This window comes from Camelus dromedarius, chromosome 12, assembly GCF_036321535.1.
Source record: "Camelus dromedarius isolate mCamDro1 chromosome 12, mCamDro1.pat, whole genome shotgun sequence".
In the NCBI taxonomy this organism is placed as follows: Eukaryota; Metazoa; Chordata; class Mammalia; order Artiodactyla; family Camelidae; genus Camelus; species Camelus dromedarius.
In genome coordinates, this window is record NC_087447.1 from 41,398,817 (window position 1) to 41,426,737 (window position 27,921).

The following is a 27,921-nucleotide window of genomic DNA, read 5'->3' on the forward strand; positions in this document are numbered from 1 at the left end:
TGACTGTGTGACCCATAGCAAATCACTTTCCCCCTCTGAGACTCAGTTTCCTCATCTGCAAAATGGAGATGTAATACCTTCCTCATGGAGCTGAGAGGGTTCAAAAGCTAATATCTATCTATCTATCTATCTATCTATCTATCTATCTATCTATCTATCTATCTATCATTCATACATACATACATACATACATACATACTGTGCTGTGTGTGTAGTAAGACCAGATGAAAAGCAAGATTTGATTCCTAGAGTCCTTGCTTTCAAAAGGACGACCCACCAGGCACTGAGCTCTGGACCCATGCTAGCTATGTGCTCACAGCCGGGACACAGATGGAAGCTCTCTGCCCTCAGGCTTGGCAGATGCGGTTAATGTACAGGAAACCGATGCATGGCAGATGGGGGCAGCTGCACGGTGCTATCTCAGACCAGAGAGCACGCAGCATCCGGGAGAGGTCAGGGAAGGCTTTGTGGGGAGGCAGCCTCAAAGGACACACTTGGAGCCCCTGTGCCCAGCACAGCACCTGACCTGACCCTGAGCAGGCACTCACAGGCGTTTCTTGAATGAATGAATGATTTAGGTGAGCACCATACAGACCGTCTTTTCCTTCTGACTTTCCCAAGCCAGTTCCTACACCTGGACCCTGATGTCACTTGCCAGAGCAAAGCTGGGAGGGGAGAGGGGGAGGAAGGGTCGCAAAGGAATGGCAAACAGAGGTACATTGGGAATTAGACATTCTTTTTTTTTTTTTTTTTTTTTTGGTTTGGTTTTTGTTTGGAGACGGGGTGTTGCTGAGTCAAGGAAGAAATTTTATTTTTATTTGGAACACAGTTCCCAAAGTGATAGTGTGCTGATCCTGGCAGTTCCCTTTAACTTTCAGGACACCAAAGGAACTATCTCTTTTTCTTTCTTTTAATAATTTCATCATTTATTATACAAGTAAGTCAGGCTCCTTGTAGGAAAAAAAAGGAAAAATATAGATATTAATATTTAAAAGATGTTAGATTAAGTTTATTCATAATTCCACTTGAAGATAACCACTTTTAGCCTTTGGGTTTTAGCCTTCTTGACTTGTCCCCAACCCCATGGATAGGTAGAGTCATATATCTATCTACCTATATTTCACATTAAAAATATATACACAAAAATAAATACAATTTTTTTAAGCAGAAGGTTTTTTCCTTTTTTTAAAATGAAGGACATACTCTTTTTTGGGGAGGGGGAAGGTAATTAGGTTTGTTTGTTTGTTTTTTTGTTTTTAATGGAGGTACCGGGAATTGAACCCAGGATCTCGGGCATGCTAAGCACACACTTTACCACTGAGCTATACGCTCCCCCCAGGTATGATTTTTAAATGAAAGTAGAATTGTACCACCTGTTTTTTCTCCCAGTTAGTATATTGTGAACAAAAATGACATGTCTAAAAGTCAAACCTTTCTGCCTTTTAACCGCTTTGGATGGAAATGTTCTAAAATGGAACTTGTTCTCCAGTCTTTCCCAGGGAGCCAGCATGGGAGCTCTGCTTCATTCATGCTCACCGTGAACGTGCCAGCCGTCCAGCAGAGCTGAGTGCAGGGAATGGGAAAGGTGTCTAAGGAGACAGGCCCTGACAGAATGGCCCCAGGGTCTGTGCCGGGCTGAGTGCTTGTATTTGCTCTTTTAAGTGTGGCTGGCTGCTTCTTTCCTTGCAGTCAGTTTTCCCTTCTGGCTGCTTTTAATCTGCTGTGTGGGCTGGAAGACCAGAAAACAGAGCCCTTGAGAGCATGGAAGGGAAGGTGCCTAGGTTGTGAGTCAAGTCCTCTGTTGCATGAGGCACAGGTGACTTGTGTGGTCAATCTTCTCTTTCTCAGAGGTAAAGGAACGGTTCTTAAGTATTTACTATGTGCGGGATACTTTACACGCCTGTTTTATTTAAATCTCAAAGCAACACTTGAAGAGAAGTATCTTAACCCTGTTTTACAAATAACAGCCTGATCTCAGAGAAGTTCATTGCTTTGTGAAGGGTCACTGATCTTCAGCGCTTGATGGGACCTGGTTTGTGTCACTCCCGAATCCCTGTTGTTCTTACTGTGCCACGTCTCATGCTTGCTGCCTATCCTGGGCTGGGTCTGGTTGGATGATGTTGCCAGAGGCAGGGCCACTGGACTGGTGAGATACTTTTGCACGGATCAGGGCTTGGCCTCCCACGGAGATCTGAGGCCAGGCAAAGAGCTGTCTCCCCAGGCAGCAACTCCAGGGTCTGGACAGCAAGGAGAGACCTGTAGAATCACAAGCCACTCAGAGAACACGTGGGACAGGGACTCAACAGTCTTTAGGGAAGGCCAGTCTCTGCTTAGCTCACTGGCCTTCTCAGTGCTTGTAGTTGGCACTACTTTTTGGACTTGATTTGAGTCAGTTGAAGTAGCAGAAAAAGCCCTGGGGAACATTTTTCTCACGGTATAAATCAGAGGTGGCAACGGGTAGCTGCAAACTGAATCTTGACCAGAGATATGTTTATTTGGCCTGCATGGTGTTTCTCTAACTTTTTGAATTCGATTTAGCATTTATCAATTGGAGGATTTCATATTTAAACATCTGGGACTTTGGCTTTTCTTGAAAAATTGGGAGATCTAGCCAATGAAGACTAGTATTTTTTCATGACTCCCAAATTGGGTAGTAACTGCCCCTGTGCTCTGTGGTCGGCCACACCCCATAATGAGTGTCACCTGCCTGGCCCGAAGGATTTGAATTTGCCATCTTTGCATGAATCCTTTTTTTTTTTTTCCACAGAAGCTGGTTGCCAGTTAAAAGCAAAGCCTTCTTCATCTGCTTATTAGTGATATGTTTTCATTCATTAACTAATTCCACCAACATTTAGTGAGTGGCCGTTCTGTGTTTCACCCTGTACTGGATGTGGTTCATAAAAATATGAATATTTATTAAAATAGTCATAAAATACAAATAAGGTATAGTCCCTGCTGTTGAGGTGCTCTAATTCTAGCTGAGTCGAGGTCTGTGCAAATTGCTCTGGGAGAACAGAGAAGCGTGGTAAAGTGAATAATCCTCCCCCGCTCCCCGCCAAGATGTCTCTGTCCTAATCCCTGGAACCTATGAATATGTTACCTTAAATGGAAAAAGGACCTTTGCAGATCTGATTAGATTCAGGAGCCTTAGATTTGGAGATCATCCTGCATTATCTGCGTGGGTCCAGTGTAATCCTAAGGGTTTTTTATAAGAAGGAGACAGGACAAAGACAAGAAGGAAATGTGAGACTAGAAGTAGAGGTCAGAGAAGAGAAGAGATGCTACACTTCTAGCTTTGAAGATGGAGAAAGGGCCACCAGCTCAGCCATGTAGGCTGCCTCTAGAACCTGGAAAAGCAAGAAGATGGAGTCTCCCCTCGACCCTGCAGAAAGAACACAGTCTTCTCATACTGATTGTAGCTCACTGAGACTGATTTTTGGACTTCTGACCCCCTGAACAGTAAGATAATAATCTATGTTGTTTTTAAGAGACCAAGTTAGTAGTAATTTGTCACAGCAGCCATAGGAAACTAATACAGGAAGGGAGTAATTTTTTTCTAGGGCTAAGAGAAGGAATGGGTTTATGAAGGAGGAAGATTTGAACTGGATGAATAGGAGGTCATCAAAGCGGGGATGGAAGGCAGCTCAGGCATAAGGAGGGGGATTGTGCAAAAAGTGTAAAAAAGCAGGGCATGGTTGAAGGTTGGCTGTTGATCCATTGTGGTTGTAGCCCAAGGTGTATGAAGGCTGAGATAAGAGAGGGGGCCAGGGAGAGGGGCCAGAATCGTGGCTTAGAACCGGTCTCAGGGGGAAAAGGAGTTCTTAAAGATTAGAAGAGAGGGAAGGACCATCCAATTTGTATTTTAGAGAGACTGCTCTGGCATCTTGTGGAGGGTGGTTGGAAGGGGCCAGAGCAGAGATGAGGAGACCAATGGAGCTGTTGCAGTGACTCAGGTCACACAGAGCCGCGGCGGGGATGGTGGCCACGGGAAGGCGGGAAGTGATTCAGGACATCTGAACGAGGATTGACAGGACTCGCAGACTAACTGAATGTGGGAAGTGATGGAGGAGGCGGCGTCATGATGACTGCTGGGTTTTTAGCTTGAATACGTTTACCAGGCAGTTGCAGGATGGCAATCACATCGCCACAGCCCCATTGTCTGGGGTGATGTTCAAGTCGTCTGCATTCCTTCTGCTCCCTGGCAGAGGCGAGGAGCAGGGAACCTGGGACTGACGGGCTCGGTGGTGTGCTGGTATATGTTTAACAGCCGGCAGTCTGGGGAAAAGAGACTTTGCTACATAACATTTGCTGATTCCTGTGGTATAAATCCTCCCATCATGACTAAGTTTAAGCTACTAACTCGACATCACTGAACACGGAGTTGGGAAGCGGTCCACAGTAGCACATCATTAGCTAGTGCTCCCTGCGTACAAATACGCTAGAAACAAATCATCTCAGGAGCAGAGAAAATAGTATAATATAGTAAAACAATTAGAACATGGTTATTGCAGGCATTCATTTCCTTTGTTTTTAATATAATTTAATTGTGATTTAATTTTTAGTAATGTCTCTGTTTAACAACAAATTCACAAAATACTGGACAATTTTACGTTTGGCTCCTGTGAGCCCGTATGAGCAGGTACCAGAACACTACTGGAGAAGTTTCCACAAAGTACCACATGGAAGGGCCTAGAAAGCCACCTCCTTCCCCAGACAGGGTCAGTGGCTCCCTGAGGTCACACACCTGAGGAGGGCAGAGCCAGCTGCAGGACCTAGGAGGCAGCTCCGGGTCCTCCATTCCTCCCTGATGGCCCCTTGGTGCCCTGGTCAGCCTCGGGGACCTGGGCACACTGTGTGGTCCTTGACCCAGAACGATGACTCATGTCACCGGGGAGTGGGTGACTCAGGGAAGAGGCTGCTGGGCGGCCTGGAACAAAGGGAACCGGGCAAGACTGATTTCTCCTGGGAGCTAAGTGGGAGGCTCAGATACTTTTCTGCTGTTCCTGGTGCCTTTGAACTGCCTCCGATTAAGCAATTGCACATATTTCCAAGAAGAAAAAAATTTTTTCAAGTGGACTTAATTTTAAAAGAAAATTGGTAAAGTGAACAAGCTGGAAAGGAAAGCTGGGGAGATGTTCTGCTTGCTTCCTGTCATGGCTGGGGCTGGGACTGAGGGTGGGGGTTCAGGGCGGGGTGGTTGGAGGTCTGGCTTGACCATTTTTCAGGGGGTGTAGAACCAGGATCCCAGGCATTTCAGGGTTTCTCCAACCCTTCTGCTCTTCCAGAGTGCCATCTAAGATCCACGGGGCTTACCGAGTGCCAGAGAGTTGGGGTGAGGAGGGTACCCGTCACCTGACAAGATGTCCCTCGTGGTTCTGTCAGTCCTTGCTTAGTAGATAACCTCTGAATCCGCCCTCTCAGGCACCTTCAGTCTGGAAACTCTCTGCTACTAGGTGTGCCGAAATTACTGTGTTCTCCACCACGTGCCCCGCCACCTCGCCCCTGGGGGATGTGAGGAACCCTGTGAGGATGTCTGAAGGCCTCATCTGTCAAGTCATACCAAGTAGCCATTTCTTCTCTTTGGGGTCTTCTCCTCTGGGTTCTGTCTGGGAAGTGGGGCCCAAGGCCTCCCTGCTCTCAGAGTTAGGATCTTTCTCCACCTCCCCGGGGAAGCAAGGCACAGGCCCCTTCCTCAGGGGCTTGCCAGAGCCTACCCACACTGCTTTCACACCAGCTCTCCTGTCGCTCCCTCACCCCATGATCTCTTATTAGTCTTGGTTGGGGGGAGACTTACCCTTCTGTAGGATGTTTTCCCCCAAATCTTTTTTCTGTGCCTTCAGCCCTTGCCATTTCCCTTAGACTAGCAGTTGGCCACATATAAGGCAGAGATAGAATCCCTTTTCTCTACATCAGCTGCTACAACTGCCCCCCCCAACACATCTCCACCCCCTCCCCAGGCATTGAGCACAGAATGGCCTCGTGTTTGCCTGAGGGGAAGGGCAGTGTAGGGGCAGGAGATGTGTGGGAAGTGAGGAGTCTGTTACTATTGCAGACATGCCATCTATCTTGTGTGGCCCCCACCCCCTACCAGCTGAGCACTGTGCCCACTCACATGCCCCTTCTCTGGGGGCTAGCCCGGCCTCTCCTCCTGCATGTGGCCTGGCACCGGTCTCCGCAAAGGCTGGCTTCCTCTCTGGCCTAGAATGGGTTCAGAATCGGGAGGAAGGCATCCCCAGCCAGCAGAGCCTGTCAGAGAGCCTGAGGGCTGGAGAGCATGGCCAGAGGGTGCAGACCCCAGGGAGTGTTGGGAGTGCTCGGAGCTGGCCTTGCTGAGGCACCGCCAGGCTGCAGCTGTATGTATGCTCCCAGCGCCTGGGCCAGAAGGGTTGTGTTGGGGGTGGGAAGTCATGGAGGGAGTCCCTTCCAGTGCCTTGTCCTCCCCTCTCTGTTGCCCTCAAGGCCTCTTCCTCCCACCCTTCTATACCCCACCCTGTTCTCCACTCCTCCTTTGGATCCAAGTCTGCTTTCAGGATGGAAACCTGGGGCTCCCACTGACATGCTGAGAGCTGGGCCCCTTTCAAGCCTTCATTCTCCCCTTTACCCAGTACAGCCCAGGCACCTGCTCAATGAAGTTCTCAAGCTAGGTTTCATCTTTCACTCACAGAATTAAAGCCTCTGTCCTTTGGGAGTCAGCACAGGGCTGGCAGAAAGGTTGGAGGCTTTGGAACCAGACAGACTCAGGACTGACCACAACACAGACCTAGGATGACCACAGCACAGGCCTGTGACTGACCACAGCACTAAGGAAGGATGCCTACAGCACAGAGCACCGCAGTGCTGTCCCCTCTCTAAACCCATTGCCACAGTCACTGACTGCCCACCAGCAGAGTGAATATCAGCAGCACCAGAGCGCATGGCCCTTGGTGGGTTTAGTTCCAATCATTTCTGATGGTCTTTTATCCATTTGTCAGTATGGAGAGAAGCCCTGGCCAAACCCTTATTTGTAAGAGACAAAGCCAGGAACTCTGCCACCCAGGATGAACACCAGACCCTCTGGGCCTTGGTTGGGTTTGGATGATGCCGTGACTCAGAGAACTCAGCTGCCTGATTCAGAGACTGGGAAAGGAACTCATCGAGTGTATACTCTGGGCCGGCACCCTGTGTCTATTCCCTAATTTAATCCTTACAACAGTTTAAAAATGTAGGTATTGTTACCTCCATTTTACAGATGAGAAAACTGAGGTTAGGAAGAGACTAATGCAGCAAGAAAGATGCAGAGGGAGAGTTAGAACCCAGTCTGCCAAGGTCCAAAGCCCTCTCGCAGCGTCCCAAGGTTAGGAAGCAGGATGGGGCTACCAACTTGGGCTCACTTGTTGTGGGGCAGGACCCAGTTCTGCCATTGGCCAGGCCCAGGGCCCCACAGAGGCACCTCTCAGCATTTTGAGGTGATCTCTGATGTCCAAGGAGATTTTCCAAGTGTGTCCAGGGCTGCCTGGGGCAAACACAGGGAGTTGGGATATCTTCATTTGCCCAAGAGAGTGACCACTGGAGGAGGGAAGACGGGAGGTGGGAGGCGCTGCCAAGGGATGCCTGCTTGCACATCATGGACACATTGGCTTATTATTGACTAAAGCAAACCCTTCAAAATAAGAGACCAGAAGGTAGTGGGAGTTGGGGGGCAGGGGTCCTGGGACCTTCTCTGAATGCTCCTCACTCACAGGTGTGGCTTTGGTCAGTCCCTGCCCCAGTTTGGGCCTGCAGGCTGGAAACAGGGGTAGGACTGGATATTCTCCAGTGGCCTCTCTGTCATCCTCTGAATTTGCCGAGGGACTGAGAGAGATGTATGTGCACTCACCCCAAACCATCCCCTCCATCGAATTCTTCATCTAGAGATAGACCAGTGGTATTAATAGCAACCTAATCTCTTTCAAATACTTTGTGCTGCTAAAATGAAAGCAAAAATCCAAAACTGGAAGAACAAAAAAACTCCCTTCTGAGAATTCTGAGTCATTCCAGAAAGGTCAGTGGAGTCTGGGTTAACCCATTATTTCCCAGAAGGGCCTCTGGCTCTTCCAACACCCAAAGATTAACGGAGAGAAAATGAGAACCAGTCAGTTTGTAGGCTGTGCTCCTCGGACACTGTGGATTCAGAGAGGGGTTTCGTCTCCTCTGGACTGATTAAGAGGCTCTAGGAGAGGCATTCTTGGGGCCATTGTAAGAGGCCACTGCTTGCCAAGAATGCTGCCCATGAGCCAGTGAGCTTGGCCCTTCGAGGAGCTGAGGAGTCAGACAGACCTGTGGTTGATTTCCAGCACTGCCACTCATGAGCGACGTGACTTTGGGCAGGTCTTTGAGCCTCTGTTTCCTCATCTGTAAAATGGGGCTAATCATAATGTTAACAATACTTACGTTACCCACCTCAAGGGTTGCTGAGAGCACTTAAGGGATGGTCTCTGGAAAGTGTCTTGCAAAATCATAACTCTTAATGATGGCCACCATGCCTACTGGAACACAGGCAGCCCCACAGGAAGCCCCCCGCCTCCCTCCTGTGGCCGAGGTATGTGGGGTGGAGGTGCTCCATCAGTTGCGGAGGGCCATGCCTGTGTTTGTATGGCCGCTCTAACAAAGAAGCCCGTCCTGCCCTCTCCCCACAGTCTGCAGGTGTCCCGCACGGGTAGAGCCCGTGCGGCTCACCTAACAAGTGTGGGCTTCTCTGGGGTGAAAGGTTAGACAGGCAAACTAATGGACAGTTGTAAGAACAGAAGAGTCAGAAGGCAAGTGGGTGAATGCACGGACTAATAGACCGATGGGTGGGCAAATGGGTATGTTTGCCACCCCACACAGCGTGGGTAGTGCAGCCTCTAATGGTGGGCCCACTCTTTTGTCCTCATAAGACCTCTGGCCTGACAATGTGCTACTTCCTCTCCCCTGCCCCACCACTATCTTTATCCCCACTGTGAATGCACCCCAACTCTCCTCTGTGGAGCAGGGTCGCCATGTTGGGTTCGGCTGCTGCACTCTAGCAGAACTCCTGGTGGATGAGGCCGAGTAGAAGGCAAAGAGGAGGGGCCTTGGAATCCAACTAGCCTGGGTTATAATCCTTGGCCTGCCACTTATTAGCTGTGTGATCTCAAGCAAGTTGCTGCACCTCTCTGATCCTTAGTGCCTTAATATATAAAATGGAAATAATAAACAAGATAGCACCTGAAATGCACCCAGCATAGAGTCTTATACTCAGTAGGCAACCTAGACATATCTGATGAATAAAAATGAATAAAAGTATCTTAGTTGGCTTTCTTTAATGAATAGCCAGGGGCAAATAAAAATATTTAAATATAGTTTAGAGACTTCTGGGCTTTTTGGTTATCCGAATGACTGGATAGTTATCCCAGCAGAGGCTTAGATAATTTTCTCCAGATACAAAGGTAACTGGACCAGTCAAGTTGCTTCACTTCTTTGCACCTCAGTTTTCCTTCTTGTAAAATGGGCAAGCTATATATGTGAGCACTGGCTGTGGGCAGAAAGAGTAGAGTCCAAAGAGCTGAAGGCTCTTGGCAATGACTCACCTAACCCTTTACTGACCAGGCCGGAGAGGCAGCGAGAAGGGCCCTGAAAATGGGTTAAAGAAGGAACAACTTGGAGACCAAACATTACTAAATATTTTTTCCTTTTTTGGGTCAGGGCTCTAGATCACCACTTCCTGGAGATTATATTCTAAACTTTGCTGTGTTGGATGTGAGGTCCACGTGCCCAAGAGCTCCAGCGGAACCCAGATGTCACCCTGGGGGAGGGCCTCTGCTTTTACCTTGCTATTTTAAGCAGGGAGTTTATAATAATGGATGGGAGAGAAAGCAACGAGGCTGGAGCAGCGTGGGAATGGCCTCGGCAGGCGGAGCACCCCCAAGGGGCTCAGGGTTCCATCCTGTCAAGTGTGGGACCTCAGCCAGCCTCCACTCTGCTTTATCCTGCAGCAGCTGACACCTCTTAGTGCTTGTCTGAATTAACTCAGTCCTGTTTTACTTTACTTTCTGACCCAGGGACTGACTGAAGGTCTTTCTTGAGGAGCAGGAGGTAAAGGAAAGGAAGTAGAGATATTTCTGATGCAACTTTGTAATACCATGATCCTAGAATCCATGGGGTGTGACCTTCACATCTGTGGTTTATTGTGACTCGGAAGAATTTGGGATTTCAGGGACTCCCAGGGTCGGAAAAGGCCCCTGAGGTGGGTTAGGAATCCTATGACCCTTGCTTCAGCCTTTGCTGAAACTCTCCCAGGAATGGGGAACTCACTACCTTAAAGAGGAGCCCATTTCATTTTCAGATGGTTCCAGCCACTAGAAAGTTTTCCCTTGCATTGATCTGACATTTCAGTCATTGGCCGTGACTCTACCCTTTGGGGACAATAGAATTACATGAATGGCTTTCAAGTATCAGCAAAGAGATTTTATTTCTTCCTGCACCTTCCCCTTTGTAGGCTAAAGGTCTTTAGTTTGTTTTTTTTTTTTTTAACATAGTTCTTGTCCTGCTTTCCCTTTTTGGAACATGCCTCAGTTTATCTGAATCCCTCCTAGCATGCAGAACACAATACACTTCATGTAGGTTAAGACATAAAAAAAGAAAAGTAGAACTGTCACCTCCCATATTTTGGAAACCATATACCTATTAAGACAGCCTGGACCTGCACATACATTACACATCATTTTAAGAGTTTTCTTGGGAGGTGTAGCCAACTTTGCTGGTAGAACTGGATTTTGTAAATACTCGTTTGTTACCCTCAAACCCCTCTTTTGTTATGGTACCTGACTACCGTATACTTTGCCCAGCATCACTGTTGTCACTGCTACAGAAATCCAAGTAAAGATGATAGAAAATAATCACAGAGCTCACCTTTGAGCTGGGAGACACAGCACTCATTCCCGGGAGCCAGGTTAAGTCTGTCCAGTAGGGCTTCCCCCTTCCTGCCTTATCTCCTCCACTAGGCCTGCAGCTCTTCTGTTCAGAGAAATTCAGTCAGCATTTCAGTGTTCGTAACTCAGCCCAAACATCATTTCTAATGTGGAATCTTCCCTATAACTATATCCCACCTGTCCCAATTTCCACAGTTAGGGACCCTTTTCTAGGATCCTGCAGCTTCTCACTTTCAAAGTGTTTACCCCCTTATCTTGTTTTCCATCTGCCTCCTACCAGTGGACTGCATGCTCTTTGAGGGCCAAGACCACATCTGCATCATCTTTATGTCACCAGCGCCCAGCCCAGAGTCTGATAGAGTAGGTGTGAGTGTTCATGGTGAAGGAATGAATGGATCAGTTCGTGGATAGTCTACTTGAGATGAGATTTCTTGAGCCGGCCAGCAGAGGGCATCCCAACTGTTTCATAGCTGTATGGGGCTACCTTTCCACTGCAGAGAATGACCTAAGTCAAGATGGTGGTCATAATGACTAACCTCGGAGCTGAAGTTCTCCAGTTCTTTAAATACAAGTCAACAAGCATTTTTTGATGAATCTTCTGGGTAGCTGTGATTAAATCAGACCTATTGCCTGCCTCGGGGAGCTCAGTCAGAGGTGTGTGTTGGCCAGGGGCATCTGTCAGAGAAGTGGCTGATGGCCAGGTCTGAGCCTCCCCACGCGGAGCTCTTTCTGTGGGATGGGAAGAGCGGCTGGTATCATCGGTGGGGGCAGGGCTTTCTGACTCCTCCTCCTGAGGCCTCCAACAGACAGCACCTCACACAAGACCCAGGATGTAGTAGGTACTCAGTAAATGACAGAGTCCTCCATCTCCCCTGTGTGGATCCCAGCAGCCCCCTGACTGTGGCTGAGGGCAGGGTCTGAGGATGACTCCTGCCTCTGGTGGTTTTTCATCTGCTGCCCCCAGAGCAGCTCTTTCAGGGAATCTCTGAGGTTGCAGAACCAGGCTGGTTGTTGGTTCTTCGAATCCCCACTCAACTAGGGCAGGACACCTCAAGGAGTTTAGGGGTGGGAAGAGGCCAGGCAGAGCCCTCTGGACTCTGGCCAAGCTTCTGGGCTGCAGCCCAACATGCAGGTGGCCTCTGTGAGGACCTACTCCATGCTGAGTGCTGTTGCTTTTCATCCTTGGAATAATCCTGAGAGGAAGAATCCTGATTCTTATGTCTGTTCCCTTGATGAGGAAACCAGGGCTCAGAGGTGAAGCCGTGATTCACAGTGAGCGGCAGAGCGGGCAGTCAAATCCAGGTATCTGGTTTCGGAGCCTGTGCTCTTTCTACTTTGCTCCCCTGCCTCTCCAAATAGGGACCTGACGTGACTGGTCCCCTTTCCTAAGAGGAAGCCTAGGAGCTGGACCCATTGGCTCAGGTCTGTTGAATGGATTATGGTCCTAAACCTCTTGACTGGCAAGAAACATGGAAGAGTGATTAGTGGTTACAAGTAACAGTAGTGGGTAGTTACAAGTAGTTTGTACTAACAAGTAGTTACAAGTTAGTAGTTATAAGTAAATCCAACCCAAACTGACTTAAACACTGAGAGATTTAGTTGTTTGTGTAACTCGCTAGTTCAGAGAGCGTTCTGGCTACAGGTGAGCTTTGATCGGGGCTCCAGCTCCATTTCTCTGCAGGTCTCCTGGCTCTGCTCTCTTCTGGGTATGCCAGTTTTATCCTCAACCTGGCCTCGCTCATGGAAACAAAATGGTGTCTGCAGCACCAGGTCTCACATCTGCACACTCCACCACCCAGAGCAAGAGAGAGCCTCTGAGTCCCAGAACACTGCCATGTGCTCATTGGCTTAGGCTGGATCTATTGTCTATCTCTAGGCCAATCACTGTGGTGAGATGGATGAGATTATGTTGACTGAGGTCAATCCCAGCAAAGCCTTCAGACCGAAGGGGTAAGTCTGGCTTTAGGGAAGCAACACAAGGTTGCTGGGGGTGAGCACTGCACAAGGCACCTGAGATCCACCCTGGCTGAGCCTCCAGAATCTCTAAAATTAGCAGGCCTGACGGCTGTCCTTAAGTGAAGAAACCCCGTACTGAGGGTCAGAAGAGCTGTTGAAGGGCCCAAGGTAAGCCATGAGGCAGAAAGTTAGGAGACACCATCACTTCCTCCTGCCCTACCCGGCCAAGCCAGGCTGTGTAATACAGTGGCCTCCAAATCAGGAAGATCTGGATTCAAATGCTTGGTTCTTTGTATGGTTTGGGCAAGTGGCTTCTACTCTTTGAAGCAGTTCTCTCATCTATAAAGTGTGAATATTAATACCTGTGTCAGAGGCCATCGTGAGGATTAAATTAGGTGATGTCGGTAATTCTCCTAGGATAGTGCCTGGCTCCGAGTAGCTGCTCAATAAATGGTTGACAAATAGAAGTCTGCTCCCAATGGTCCTCCATTGGCTATGGCTTTGAGGCATTTGAAGCTCTCTTCTCCCTTCTGGGATGGCTGTGTTTACTGTACGGCCCAAATTAGATGCAAAATCTCTAAGGTCACCTCTGACTTTGTAAACAGAGCCAGAGAGCAGGAGGAAATGCAAATCCAAATGCCTTCTACTCGCCTATTTTAGCCCTCATTGCTGCAAACTCTAGCCAGCTCTCTCCACGGTTGGTGGCTCCTGAAAACGGGACCCAGCATGGGTCAGGGATGGGAGCGGATTTGACTTGTCCTTTTGGCGTCTCCCCAGCCTGTGGAGCCCAGGCCTCCTGGAGCATCTGTGGGGCTGACACAGCGGAGTTTCCGGGCACACGCAGCCACTCCCGCCAGGAGGCTGCCATGCCCCACATCCCTGAGGACGAGGAGCCCCCCGGAGAGCCACAGGCAGCCCAGAGCCCCGCCGGCCAAGTAAGTGCCCCCTCCCTGCCTACAGCCAGCCCAGCCCGGGCCACGCCAAGCACCCTGGGCTGAGGTCGCAGGGTTTGCCGACAGCCTGTGCAGGCTGCAGTGGGCCTGGGGAAGATGTGTGGCTTCCACACTGAGGAATAAATACCCAAAGTTTGTTTGAATTGACCAAGGCCCCCACATACCCTGAGTGGAACCTCCTAGTCTGTGTCTGACTGAGGCTTCATGGGAAGTCAAACCACCCTCCTAGAATGGAGAGAGATTTGGAGGAGAATGATCACGGAGGGCCTTGTCATGTCAGGGTTGTGGGCACCAGCACAAGGACACTTACAGTGAATCTGCTTAAAATGAAGATCGAAATTTCTTAGTAAGTGGTGAAAGGGAGTTTCCGTGAGATTTTATTATAAAAAAGGAAATGATGAAAATAAATGAGCGGGTCTCACTGAGGTTTGGTACAAAAGAGATGTGAAGAAGAGTTATTTTTAGCTGCACATATTACAAAATAGTGGTTACCTGCTAATTTTTAAAATGAATGAAGAATTAATCATGTCGATTTTGGTACTGGTATATTTATTTTTGTCTGTTTTTTAATGGAGATATTGGGGATTGAACCCAGGACCTTATGTATACTAAGCCTGTCCTCTACTACTGAGCTATACCCCTCCTCCTGGTATATTCATTTTTTATGCCAACAAAACGATCTGTTCACACACTATCATGACCCTCACATCTTACTTTTAGTACTTTTGTTGAGAGATTCTGGTTGTTTAAACTTTAAGGGCTTCATTAATTTTCCTAAGGACCTCTTTCAATCATTCAATATTCAAATCATTCCCTCTTGAAGGACCTATCCTGCCACCACCCTCATCATTTTGTCTTCCTTTGTTACCTGGCTCCATCTGCTCCTCCCTGCTCTAAGACCTTGTACGTAAAGTTCTCAGACATGCTTTTCCAGACTTCGTGAACTTTGCAGTTGGTTTGCACTGAACTTGTATCATCCTGTTGCATCTGGCAGGTCTCCCAACTGCCCTGAACTAGGGGGATAGACACTTGTTAAGTGAGGGAAGATTGTATGAGGGAGCATTAATGTGAGAAGTAGGCAGATATTTAGTGAATAGTTTCATGTTATGATGACATTTGTTTTCTCACACATCATAATTGTGGGAACTAAGATAATAAATACTTAGAAAAGAATGGCCTCGCATGTGTCCACATCCCAAGCTCGTGGGATCGAGATGTTACAGAATTTGGCAGCCTTGAAGAGCCCTTGAAGTTCTAAATGACAGTGAGCCAAGCCCTCATGCCTTTGGCCGCAGGCACCAGCTCAGGGTTTTATTGAGCCCCATTCCGGGCCACGTCCTGGGCCACGGTGGGTGCTGTTCATAGGTTGCTTTCAGTGGCTCCAAGTTGTCCCTCTGCTTCTCTGAGGGTGACACCCAGCCTTCCCCAGACTGCGTGCTCTGCTGTGCCACTGTCCTGCTGCTGCTCCTCCCCACATGTGGACAGTTCCCTCAAAGAGTTCCCAACAGTGGGCTGTAAGGTTTACCCAACAAAAAGATTTGTTAATCTACTGAAAGCTTGGAGATTAAAGAAGGGAAGGACGACACCGAGCAAAACACTCATACCTGGATTCAAATGTCACTGCTCCCTACCCTCAGGTCACAACTTTCCCACATTCTGTCTCCTTAGCATCCCTACCCCCCAGCCCTGGACCACTTATTCCCATGCCATCCCTGACTCCTTCCAATTCACTCACAATGATCGTACCCTTAAGCCAGATTCTGATGCAAAATCTCCCAGATCCTGAGCAACTCCCCCAAACAGCAGTGATGCCTTGCTCCCAAAGAATGCAAATGTTCCTGAAAAATAACTAGAAAGATTGACAAAGATGCAACTATACCTTCAGTGAAGAGATCCTTTTACACTGAGTTCAGTTCCTCTTGGTTCCAAACCTCTCTAATTAAAAGACGCTTCAATCCTTCTCCTTAACAGACACAAAAGCAGACATCACAAAAGCCTGCTGGCCATTATGGCCATCATGGCTTGAAACTCCACCTAGGTGTAGCTTCCCTGGGTCAGAGGTGAGGGTGAGTTTCTAGGGGTGGCCAAGCAGGGGGAGGGCTCCATGAGCTCATCACACATAGGGGTCAGAGAGCCCCAGCTGAACAGCAGGAAGTCCAGATTCCAGGCCCCACAAAGCTCACTCTCCCTGTGACCTTGAACCAGAACCAGACTTCGATAATATGAGAGGGGGGCCCCCATGGTCGCTGAAGCTCCTTCAAATGCTCATGGGAAGCCAAGACAATAAAGAGACTATTTGTAGGCTCTGATAGCCTCTGCATTGCCAGAGTCCAGCAGGAGAAGGACCTGAAGAATTCAGGTGAGCTGGAGCCCGGATGCTCAGGTCCTATAGGGCAGGACCATTAGCACAGGATTGAAGAATGTGGACTCTGGAGTCAGACCAAGCTGGGTTCAAGACATAGCTCCTCCACATCCTGGTCGAGAGACCTCATATGAGTCTGTTAAATTTTCTGTGCCCCTGGTTACTCATGTTTCCCCAAAGCCAGTGTATTTGCTGCCTTCTGGGCTCTGCTCAGCCCAGCCCTTGAGGGCCTTCTTTGGCCTGAAGGACCGTGGATGCTGGGACAGGTTAGACCCCAGGCAGAAGGCCACATCAGATTCAGTATTCTTTTCACCCTGCCCTGACTGACAGGCCCTGGGCATCCCTGAGTTCTCCAGAAGCCCACGGGCATCGTCAGCAGAGGCAGCTCCCTCTTGCACCCGGCAGACAACCCACCTTGGGCTTCTCTGGCAGCCACAGGCTCATGGGAGGAGTCAGGCCTTGTGAGCTGGGCTAGAGCCTCCAGGGCCGGGGCCTGAGTCCCTGGGAGCAATGGAAGCCAGGGAAGCGGGGTTTGTCAGGAGGACTGGGCTAGAACTCCTGGTACAGTGTGAATTCCCACTCCGTGAAGCAGGCAAAGAACAGAGCATCCTTCTGAGTTTACAGCTCCCTGGGGTCCAGCCCTACTTCTGGTTCCTTAGGCCCCAGCCCCCATTTCCCATCACTGGCACGAGCACTAGCTGAGGCTTTCTTACACCAAAACACAAATCTGTAGGCATAGATCCTGGTTTTCTTTCTGCACATATATACACAGACCCTCATACACCCTCTTAATGCACACACACTCTGTAGGACCTTAGTCAGAAGCTGTAATCAAAATCCAGGAAGAAAGAAAGCCTCCTGACAATGCACTCTATGAGGAGGCTGTGTCCTGAGCAGTGTTTCCTGGCTTGGCCCTTGAACAGGGAGGGGCTCAAAGGCAGGAGCTTGTAGCCAAGAGGTTCTGGCAGGAATACAAGCTGTCAGGACAAAAGCCTGGAGTCTTAAGGGACCACAGAATGACAGACTGTCAGAGCTAGAAGGGATCACAGATCACAACTAAGCCCCTCTTCCCAGGCAGGCAAAATTCTGCTTGGTGTCCCCCACCCCACCCCCGCTCCCCCGTCACCTGGGAACTTGTTAACCCGAGATTCCCCTGTAAACCCAGACCCACTGACCTGGAGTCGCCTGGGGTGGGTCTTGGGAACCTGGAGGAGCGACTTGTACCCAGAGCTCCCCGCCACACAAGGAAGTCTGTGCTGTGAACGGCACCCCTGCCTTCTGGTCAGGCTGGGGCCTGCCTGCCCCCAACTCCCCATCACTTCTGCCCTCACAGCGGCCTGCTGTGGGAAGACTCCCCAGAGGCAGGAGGGCGGTTTCTGCGTCTTCCCGGAGCCTCTTCCCCTCCAGTTCCTTCAGGCTTTGCTCCCATGACAGTTTTCAGAGCCTCCTCCAACCCCCTGACCTCTGGACACATCCTGGCCTGTCTCTGCCCCACCGAGAGCACCACACCTGGCCCCAGGCCCCAGGGCAGTGTGACCAGGACATCAACTCTTTCCAAGCCTATCAGCAGCAGCCATCTTAGAGACTCTGCTTACTGGGACAGTGTGGCCTCTTCAGGGGGCCTTACAAGCCTGTGAAGAAGTTAATATTAGCTGTAAGGGCCCAAATCGCACGGCTTCCCACTTTCACCTGGACAACCCCGCCCTCCTCCACGGGTTTCTGGAAGTCCCCGGGGCAGGTCAGTCTGAGCTCATGAGCAGATCTCACATCTTTCACACCATCTGCTCTGGCATCCCTCCTGCCACCACCCCCTCACCACCCCCCACCACCCCCTCACCACCCCTCACCACCCCCTCACCACCCCCCACCTCCCCTCACCACCCCCCACCACCCCTCACCACCCCCTCACAAACCCCTCACCACCCCTCACCACCCCCCACCACCCCTCACCACCCCTCACCACCCCTCACCACCCCCTCACAAACCCCTCACCACCCCTCACCACCCCCTCACCACCCCCTCACCCAGTCTCCATTATCCACAAAGCCACTAATGACAACTAGCCTCATGCCGCCAGCTTAAGTAGTCTACTGTATTAACCCATTTAACTTCCAAGCAACCTTATAAGGTAGCTATCATCATCCTCATTTCGTCGCTGAAGAAACTAAGGCACGGAGAAATTAAGTACCTTCCTCTAGGGTCACACAGCTTGTAAGTGACAGGCCCAGGATTTGAACCCAGGCAGCTGGACCCCAGAGCCCACACTCTTGTCTCTGCGCTGCCCTGAGCACTGTAAGCTTTGGCTCCGGGGCCCTCTCTGAGAGGTGCCTGGACCAAGAGAACACTGTCCCCTGCTCCCAAAGAGGGCCAACCTCCACGTAAACCCCAAAGCACCACAGAATGGGGCACTGGGTCTCACCAAATGCCTTCTGTCTGCTGTCCCTTACGGTGCATGAGCCCCAAGGCTTTGCTGGAAGCTCCGTCTATCCTTGGATGCACGGTGACTCCTAGAAACCCAGCCCACTGTGCTGTTCCTGCTTCACACTGCACACAAGCCTCACTCTGATCCCAGGCCTCCCTGAGCGCCTGCTTGGTTCCACACTTTCTGATCCTCTGACGGAAACTGGTGCTTAACTCTCACATACAGCAGCGTCTGGCTGACGGGATCACGGCATCCCTGCTCCCACCCTGACTCCTATCCCCAGTTGATAGCTAACTGAAAATGAGGTTGGAGTGTGCTCTGGAGAAGCAGCCCTCTGCATGTGGCCCCAGCAGGAAGGGACATGTGTGTGGAGCCCCGAGAAGCTCTGGCCTCCCCCCATTTTGGCCCTGAGTTGGATAGCGTGGTAGCTACTGCCATAGCAGACCTGGAACTCTCCCTGTTGTGTCAGCATAGTAAGAGACCCATCCAGGCTCCCCACCGTCATCCTTCTTGGCTGTCCTTTTAGAAGAGTTCCAAGCAGGGTTCCTCAAGCAGCCAGGGATTTCTGGAAGGGACAGGAAACGCTTCTGATTCATAGGAATGTGAGATTTAAGCTGTGTGGGGGAGTGGAAAGGGTCTGGGCTTCACATCCCCGAGTGCAACCTTGGGTAAGTTATTCATTGTGCCTCAGTCTTCTCCTCTATAAGCCAAGTGTTACAGTAAATCACCACTAACCACAGCTAACTTTTAAGGCACCCTTGCTGTGTTGCAGGCACTGTGCTAGGTTTGTTGCCTACATGATCTCATTTAATTTTCACACTGCCCCTGTGAGGTAGGTACTATTGCTGTTCCCATTTATAGATGAATTTCAGCACAGGTTAGAAAGTAACGTGCAGTAGGTAACACAGCTAAGTGGTTAGGTGATAGGAGCCTAGATTCAAGTGCTCAGTCCCTCATACAGCACAGAACAGTTTACAAACAGCTTTCACAGGTATCACTGCAATGGGTCCTGTAACATCACTGTGAGGACAGAGATCATCCTCCCCAGGCAACTGGAATTGCAGAGCAGTTAAGTATGACATCCAGTTGCAAGGGAAGAAATTAACACTTGGGGCTCCTACCATGTCCTGGGCTAGACTGTTGACACTTGTTATCTCAGATACCCTTCCTAATGCCCTGTGAGTCAGCAGTGACTGTACCCATTTTACAGGTCAGGAAACCGAGGCACAGAGAGGTTAAGCCAGCTGTCCAGAGTCACATAACAAGGAAGTTACAAGGCCTGGATTCCACCGCCTCATGACCGTAAGCCGAGGAAATGGGCCTAGAATGATTGTTTCTTCTTTCTAGTCCAGAAAGTGCCCCATTTTACTGTAGTGGAGTTTGAGCGCACAGGAAAGGGATAACTGTTCATTTACATGTGGTAGGTATTCAATAAATATGGAATTGAGTTGAATTTACTCAATGAATGTTTATTGAATTTATTCAACAAGTGTTTATTGAGCCCTAACCAACCAAGGCCCCGCTCTCAGGGGGTCACTTCCCAGTGGATTTACAGTTGAATGATGATGCTTTCTGATCTGATTTGCTCTCTCTGATCAGGAACTGGAGGATCCTTGTTCTGTGCTGTACCTAGGAATAGAGCTTAACAACACGCTTTACTGTGTAAGGGGGGTTGCCAACTTTACTCTTCATCTTACTTCCCCTTGGCTGCTCAGGCCTTGTCATCACTGGCCAATGGACTGGGGTTCTGTCTACACCTCCGTGGAGACTCTGGAGAAATACGTGCTCTCCATTGGGGAAAAAGGGTTTAGGACTCAAAGAATTGATCCTCTCTCAGGAATGACATGAAGACAAAATAGATAATGCATGTAAAACACTTGGAATCTGGTAAGGACTTTGCAGAGAGGGGAGACCCCCCCAACCCTCCCAACTAACTTAATGAGAACCCTCCTACCATGCTTCCTATGTGACAGGCACTGCTCTGAGCACCTTACACATAGTAACTTCACAAGAACTGTAGAAGGTAAGTATGATCACTATCCCATTTTACAGATGAGAAAACTGGGGCAAGGAATTACTAGAACAAGGGCAGTACCTTGAATGCGCCACTTGAGGATTTTGGATTCATCCTCTCTGAGCTCACTTCCACTTATCTTATCCCACCCTTTGCAAGAACAGCCTCCATTGAGATCTTTAAATACATTTTTAGTAAAGCATTAGAATCTGTTGTACAAAATATTGGAGACATCTATTGGGTACCTGCTATGTGGTCTCAACCCCTCAAGGTAGATATTATTATTATCTCTATTTTATAGAAGAAGACACTGAGTCTCTGGGAGGTTATGTAATTGTCAAAGGTCACGTGGTTGTGTCATGGTTGAGGGGAGATTCAAACCCATTTCTGCTGAGGTTTTCCTGCTACCTTTGCCTCCTTCCCTGACCCCACCTAGGAGTAAGGCCAGTGTCCTGGACACCAGAAGCCCCAGGGATGGGAGGCAGGTACTTGATGCCTCATCCTCTGTGGAAGAGAAGCTTGAAAAAGGTCAAGAAGACAGTTCCCCCAGGATGGCTTCTAGTGGTTCTGGTCAGAGAGTAAGCACTGAGATTGTAGCTATGGACAAAGCAGAAAGTGCTTTAGAAATGCTGGTCATTAAAGATGGTCAAGAATATATATTACAATTACTTATCCTTAGTCCCTATTGTGAGTAATGGAGTAGATTGTCATTTTTTGTTTCTCTGATTTACCTGTCAGATTGCGTATCAGCTACTTAGGGTCAGGGGCAGTGCTTTTCATGTATCTCCAACCCTCAGCATAGGCTCTAGCATGTGGTAGGAGCTCATGGAAGGATGGATGGGTGGATGGATGGCCGATGAGTGGGTACATGGGTAGAGAGATGGATGGTTGTGTGACAGGTTGGGTGGATAATTTGGCTGTATGGATGATTAAATGCTTGGACTTGAGGGAGGGGAGATGGAGGGAGGAACAGTGTTAGGGCAGGAGGGAGGAGGAGAGGACAGAAGAGGGTGATGATGATTAGTGGCTGGCGGGCTGGATGATACCTCTCCACAGAGGGAGACTAACAGACACTGTGTGCACGTTCACACTGCTGCCGTCTGTTGGCGTGAGACTGAGAACAGTGATGAAGAGGGCAGGATCATCTGGTGGTGGCTGGTCCCTGACCACTAAGAATAGGGTGGAAAATGGCAGGAAAGAGGGTCCACCAGAGGCAGGGCGGGCCATGGGTGCGTGAGGAGATCCACACGATGGGCACCGGGGAGCCTTCGGGGAGCTGGGAACTGGTCCTCCGTGCTTGGCAGGGAGGAGCCCAAGGCCCAGTAGAGCTCAGCAGAGGCTCTTCTGCTTTCTCCCATGCTCTGACGACTCACTGCTGGAACAATCATTTTCTTGCAAGTCCCCAGAGTCCTTTTATCCTGTCACAAGAGTGCTGAGCCCTCTTTGCTGCTGGGGCCCCTCTCTGCAGAGGCAGTCCCTGTCTACAGCCCAGGCTGTGAGGGCAGGACCTGAGGATACAGTCACCACAGCACAGTGCCCACCCTCCGTCACCACCCTCACCATCATCATCATTATTAGTGCTTTATTTCATCCAACCCTTAAAACAAGCCTGGAAAATAGGGATTATTAGCTCCACATAATGTTTGAGAACATGAAACTCAGAGACGTTAAGTAACTTGCCCAAGGTCACCCAGGTGAGATGCCAGTCTGGACCTCCCGACATCACCACCCACACTGCCTTCCTGCAGGATCCTTCTCTCCCAGCCCATCTGCCAGGGCCCAAGTGCAGGAGCTAAACGCCCCACTCCCTCCTGGGCCGGCTGGGCTGGTCTGTTGCTCAGAGCTTCTGCGCCAGGCCTAGTCACGTGACATTGGGGAAGGGATGCTAATATTCCCGGCTGTGACACTGGCCTATATTTATCCCTGCACCCAGGCAGTTAGGAAACAGTGGTGCATTCCTGGGAATTTATGAGAGAAATAAACATTTAACTGTTTCTATAAGGTTTATTTAAGGAGAACAAAATGTGACCTGCTGGCTTATTATATAGAATGAGCTTGCCAGGAGATGGCCCAGCCCCGTCAGTGCCCAGGGCTGGCTCCAGAGAAGGGGAACAGATCCCTGAGGAGACTGGGCCTCTGGCAGGGTGAGAGGGGTGCCCCTGCTATCTTTCCTCCAGCTGTGTGTTCAGCCTGGAGGGCTTCCTAGAGGAAGAGGCTCTTGGGGGAAGGTGCAGCTTGGAAGAATAAGAGAGGAGTGTCAGAGGCCTGTTGGACACCAGGAACCAGGGGAGGTGAGACTCGAGACCTGGAGACAATTGGTAAGGGCAACATGTGTAGTGGGAAGGCCAACAGGCCCTGTGTTGGTCTCTTCCCCTATTTCCCGGCTGCGCAGCCCTGGACAAATCCTTTTTTTTTTTTTTTTTTTTTTTTTTTTTTTTGGTGAAGTGGGGATTGAAATGGGAAAAGAGGGGAGAAAAAGAAATATATCAGCCCCCTATTCCACGCTCAGGGCTTTTGCGTTCACTTTCTCATCTCCTCCGTGCGATTCTGTAAGGCCAGGAGGTATTATCACCCCCGGCTGTACATGCGCATCCTGAGGTTCATTCGCAGAGTTGCTGGAAGGATTACGAGAAAACACACAGGAAGTGTCTGGCACAGGGCCCCGCGTGCGGTAGCTCAGAGTAAATGTCACTTCCCTCTATCCAGGTTTGTCTCCTTGCTTCTCCTGTCTGTAAAAGGCATCTCTACTTGGCCTGAGATGCAGATGGTGAGACAGGACGTGGAGCCAGGTGAAGGGGGACTTGGAGTTGGGCTTCCGTGGGACTCTGATTACTTGAGCTTGTGTGGCCAGATGCCCAGGGAAGACGCTTTATGGCTGTGACCAGAAAGGTGAGGACCTCCTAATTTAACTGCAACAGATGGTTCAGACTCAGAACTAAGAACAACAGTCTCCTCAAAACCAAATTCCAGAGTCACTCATTTAGCCCCAAAAATACCAATAACAATGTAACATCTGACTCACTGAGCCTTTACTAGCTGCCAGATGCCCTTCTATGAGCTTTCCATCTGGAGTCACCAGATTTAGCAAATGAAAATACAGATATGTGCATGCAATACTTGGGACATACTTACAGTAAAAAATTATTTGTTATTTATCTGAAGCTCCAGTATAACTGAGCATCCTGTATTTTATCTGGCAATCCTATTTCTATATAAACCCATTTAATTCTTGTAACTACCCTGAGAAATAGTTATTTTATAGATGAGGTAACTGAGGCACAGAGAGGTGAGGTAACTTGCCCAAGGTCACACAGCTAGGAAGTGAAAAGCTGTATTGTAAATTAGTGTGGCTCCAGAGCCTGAGGCCTTTTAAATCCTAACGCCATTAACTTTCCTGAGTGCTGCTAGCTTTCTTGAGGCCCTGCCTTCTATTTCGGCAGCTCAGAGTGGGAGCAGGGATGAATATTTACACTGCATTAAAACCTGGCAGAATTCACCCCAGCAGACCCCTGGAATCTTCCCACTGTCTCCTGATTATGGTCTCCCCAGTGGTCACTAAAGTGAAACACAGCCAGCACAAGACTGAATGTTCCCCCCAAAGACAGTTTTGTAGAAAATTAGAAATGGCCGAGAGCTTTCTGTGAGCTGATGAGGGAGAGAACACTTTGATTTTATTATTGTTTATTTTGCACACATTGGAAGGAGAGAGTGAGGACATTCTAGGACATTCCATCAGAGGATTAGAGGACTTACCCCTGATGGCTTCATGCCTCCTGGTTTTTAAGCGGTTTCAAATTATATGTGTCCGTAGTTACATGCTTGGCACTTGCCACCCATGGCTTGTTTCTGCCTTTCTGTGTGGGCACCTCTGCCCCGACCATCCTCTGAGTGAGGGTGCCTGCAGCCCCATGCGGGACAGTCACCTCCCGAGAGCTTTGCTGCAAGTGGCCTTTCGCCAGGAGGCAGGGAGAACTCCACCAGGAAGCAGCTCCTCCAATGCCTTGCAGATCATCCCTCAGTGTTGACACCAGGTCCGGGGCCTACCTGGGATGGAGGTGGGGGCGGGGAGCAGGGTCCTCCCACCGCACTCCCCATCCCACTGTGTTAACTGGGAAACATTTCAGAGGCCTGCCTAGTTCACCTTTGTCTGCCCAGGTCCTAGCATAGACCATAGCACATAATAGGCATTCAGTACATGTTTGCTGGAGGAAAGGACAGAATAAACTGTAATAATGTGGAATGTTTACAGACCCGCACCTCTCTTAGACTCTTAAGACTTTTAAAAACTTTTGTGAGTCAATCCTAAAAAGGAAGGGTAAGACAGTTTGCAGTAATAGACAATAAAGAATTGGATGGAGCTTGAGGAGTAAGCTGAGGAGGGAGGGAGGGAAGGAGGGACGGAGAGAAAGAGAAGAGGGTGGGGAGGGGAGGGGAGATTTGGGAGGGTAAGCAAGTAAGAGTCAAAGGGGAGAGGAGTGGAGAGGGTGGGAGAAAAGATTTGTTCCCCCTTCCTGTCCTCTGAGGTGAGAGTGAAGAGTGGAATTCTCTTTACATTGCTGCTGACCAATTCTTTAAAGCAAGCTTTCTCAGATGCTGGCCCACATGGGTCATGGCTTCATGAGCTTTCAGATTCAATAGTTTAACTTCAGAGTCAAACCATGGACTGTAAGAAGGAGCATGTATTTCTTTTTATATGCTAGGGGTGTTTATATTTATCAAATCATTCCCCCACTTTCCTAGTTTTGCATTTTTTATATCATAGTTTATTGTGGGTGACATCAGATTGCTTTGAGAAATAGGTCGTGTGTCGTCAAAGTTAAATAAATAAATGAACTATATTCTACTTACTTAGCAGCTGGAATATGTGAAACTCTTGGAAATGGGTATATAGTGTAACCCCATAACCACCACCGCAACTTTATTTTTCGGAACACAACAAGCAGACATTAATGTTTGGCCCCTCCTGCACCAGTGCATGCCGGGAATTTGTAAAAGCCCCACCCCAAGGGATGGCAGAAACCGTAAGATATAACAAATGTGAAAATGATATTTTCACCAAAGTGCATGTCTTCTTGTTCATTAGAGGAGTCATACAAGAAAGAAATTCTCTACATATGACAAACTTGGAAAGAGTAATTTCTGAGCTGAGACTTTCACTGTTGAAGTAAACTCCACCCAGAGAAGGAACCTCATATATGCTGTAAGCATAGTCAGTGTTTTGATTGGCATTTCCGTGGTAACAGTCACCCATGAGGCCATATGGACAGAAGCTCCATCAAGATGTCATGAAGTTGCACATCCACGAATAAGTCCTAGAGATTTATGGTACAACATGGCACCCAGAGTTAACAATGCTGTATTGTTTGCCCCCAAATTTGCTAAGAACATAGATCTTATAAGTGTTCTTATCATCATCATCATCACAGCAATAATAACAATAATAATAAAATAAATAAGGCAGGAGGAAACTTTTAGAAGTGATGGGTAGCTTTATAGCATGGAGTGTGGTAAGGATTTCCCAGTGTTTGCATATCTCTAAACTCATCAAATTGTATACATGAAATGTGTATAGCTTTTCATATATCAAACATTCCTTAATAAAGTAGTTTGAGTTAAAAAAAAATGATGTGGGTAGAGGAGGCTTTAAGCACAAACTTCCTATGCCCCAGAAAACCAAGGTAGGCTAAGAATTCAGGGTTGCAGGGCAGTAACTCAGAGGCCTTTGGGGCCAGGCAGGGAGTGTAAATGATTGGAGCTGACTCTAAGCAAAGGTTATTCTGCAGAACTGTGGACCAGGATGGCTTGTTCTCTTGGTTTTTCAGGAAAAGCAGGAAATCCAGACCTTTATGGGAGTTCTTCCAATTCTGAAGTGTTGGTAACTAATATAAACACTTGTAAACACTACTCACAGCAAATGGCTCCCAGGTCTCCAATTTGCACCTCTGAGCTCAGAGGATAGGTTTCAGAGGATGCTAGTTCTCTGACTGAGATCCATGGGACCACCTCGGCAGGAAACCCTCTTAGTGATGTGGAGAGGAGCCTTGGAAAAACGTTAGCCCTTCCTGCCTCCCGGAGAATCCACACAGTAGAAAATGCCCCCCCAGTCCTTCCTCTTCACTGGCTCTCCCATTAGCTGGGCACCTGCCCCCAGCCCTGCCTGCCCCAGCTCCACCCCATCACCTGCCATTTTGACACAGTGCTTGCCTTTCTTGACCTCAGCAGCTCCCCGGGATGCTGGTCCACTGTGTGTCCCCAGGCCCCACACCATGACCCAAGATCCCCCTGCTTTCCTCCTGCCCTTTGGAAAGCCCCAGCCCCTCTGCTGCTCTCTGGCCTCCCACCAGGGGAGCCTGGTGGACAAAAATAGGGGAGAACTGAGTGGAGCTGCTGTTCATTTGAATGATAACCATGAGTAATGGGTATTTTTAGACCATGTGACACTTATCAAAGTGGATACACATTCATTATTTCATTTCATTTGCACAAACTTCTGAGACAGCAAGCCTTTGACCATCTTATAGTTACGGGAAGTGAGGGAGAATATAAGAGGACAAAGCAAGTGACCAGCTCATCACAAGCCATCAAGATGAAACTGTCCATAGAAGGAGTTGTTTGCTTTTTGGGAAACTACCAACTTCTGTCCTTGCGACAGAATATATATATATATATATTTCTTATAAGTCACAATGTCACAGCCCCCATCCCTGGACTCTCCTATCTCACATACTCCATAGTCCATGCTCCAGCTACACTGATGAATCCCTAATGCCCAGTTATGCCTCTTGCTAATGCTTCTCCCTTTGCCCAAAGCGTCTCCCCTAATATCTTTGTCTTGCAAGCTTCTATTCATCCCTCAAGACCTGGCTCAAATGTCGCCTTCTCTGGAGAGTCTTCTCCAACTACCCTGATGAAGAGAGTTCTCTTTCCTTTCCTTTGGCTTTTACAGAATGTGGTCCATCCCTTATCACCTTATATATATTTTAAGTATTAATTACTTCTCTGTATCCCTTGCTTTACTGTGAGCTCTTGAAAGTCTTTGTATCTCAAGCTTCTCCTGGCACATGATAGGTAACTACAATGTGTCTGTTGAATGAAAGAAAAAAGTAATCTGACTATTATAACCATTTATTGAAAATATCCATCATGTGCTAAGTCCTCACGTCAACCTTTATGATAATGGAGCATATCGAAGTTCGATAACTTGCCCAGGAAACATGGCTAGTAGATGATGAGCAGAAATTTGAGCACAGGTCTGTATGATTCTTCCAATTGGCAGTGCTGCCTCCTACTCCTACCCAGCCACAGTC

At 48.8% G+C, this 27,921-nt stretch overlaps 1 protein-coding gene across 8 annotated transcripts in view; it reads left to right on the plus strand.

The window, feature by feature from the left end:
• The window catches only part of IRAG1 (inositol 1,4,5-triphosphate receptor associated 1), a 149,007-nt gene that overhangs the window by 61,095 nt on the left and 59,991 nt on the right, over positions 1–27,921 (plus strand). For 6 of the 8 annotated variants that reach the window (XM_064492575.1, XM_010977142.3, XM_010977143.3 and 3 more), the window contains one exon: positions 13,641–13,798. In XM_064492575.1, coding sequence (XP_064348645.1) covers positions 13,730–13,798 — 69 coding nt within the window. In that variant the 5' untranslated portion in view covers positions 13,641–13,729. Of the gene's footprint in view, positions 1–12,783; positions 12,858–13,640; positions 13,799–19,810; positions 19,903–27,921 lie in introns of those variants that run through there. The other 2 variants (XM_064492576.1, XM_064492577.1) reach the window with 2 other exon arrangements.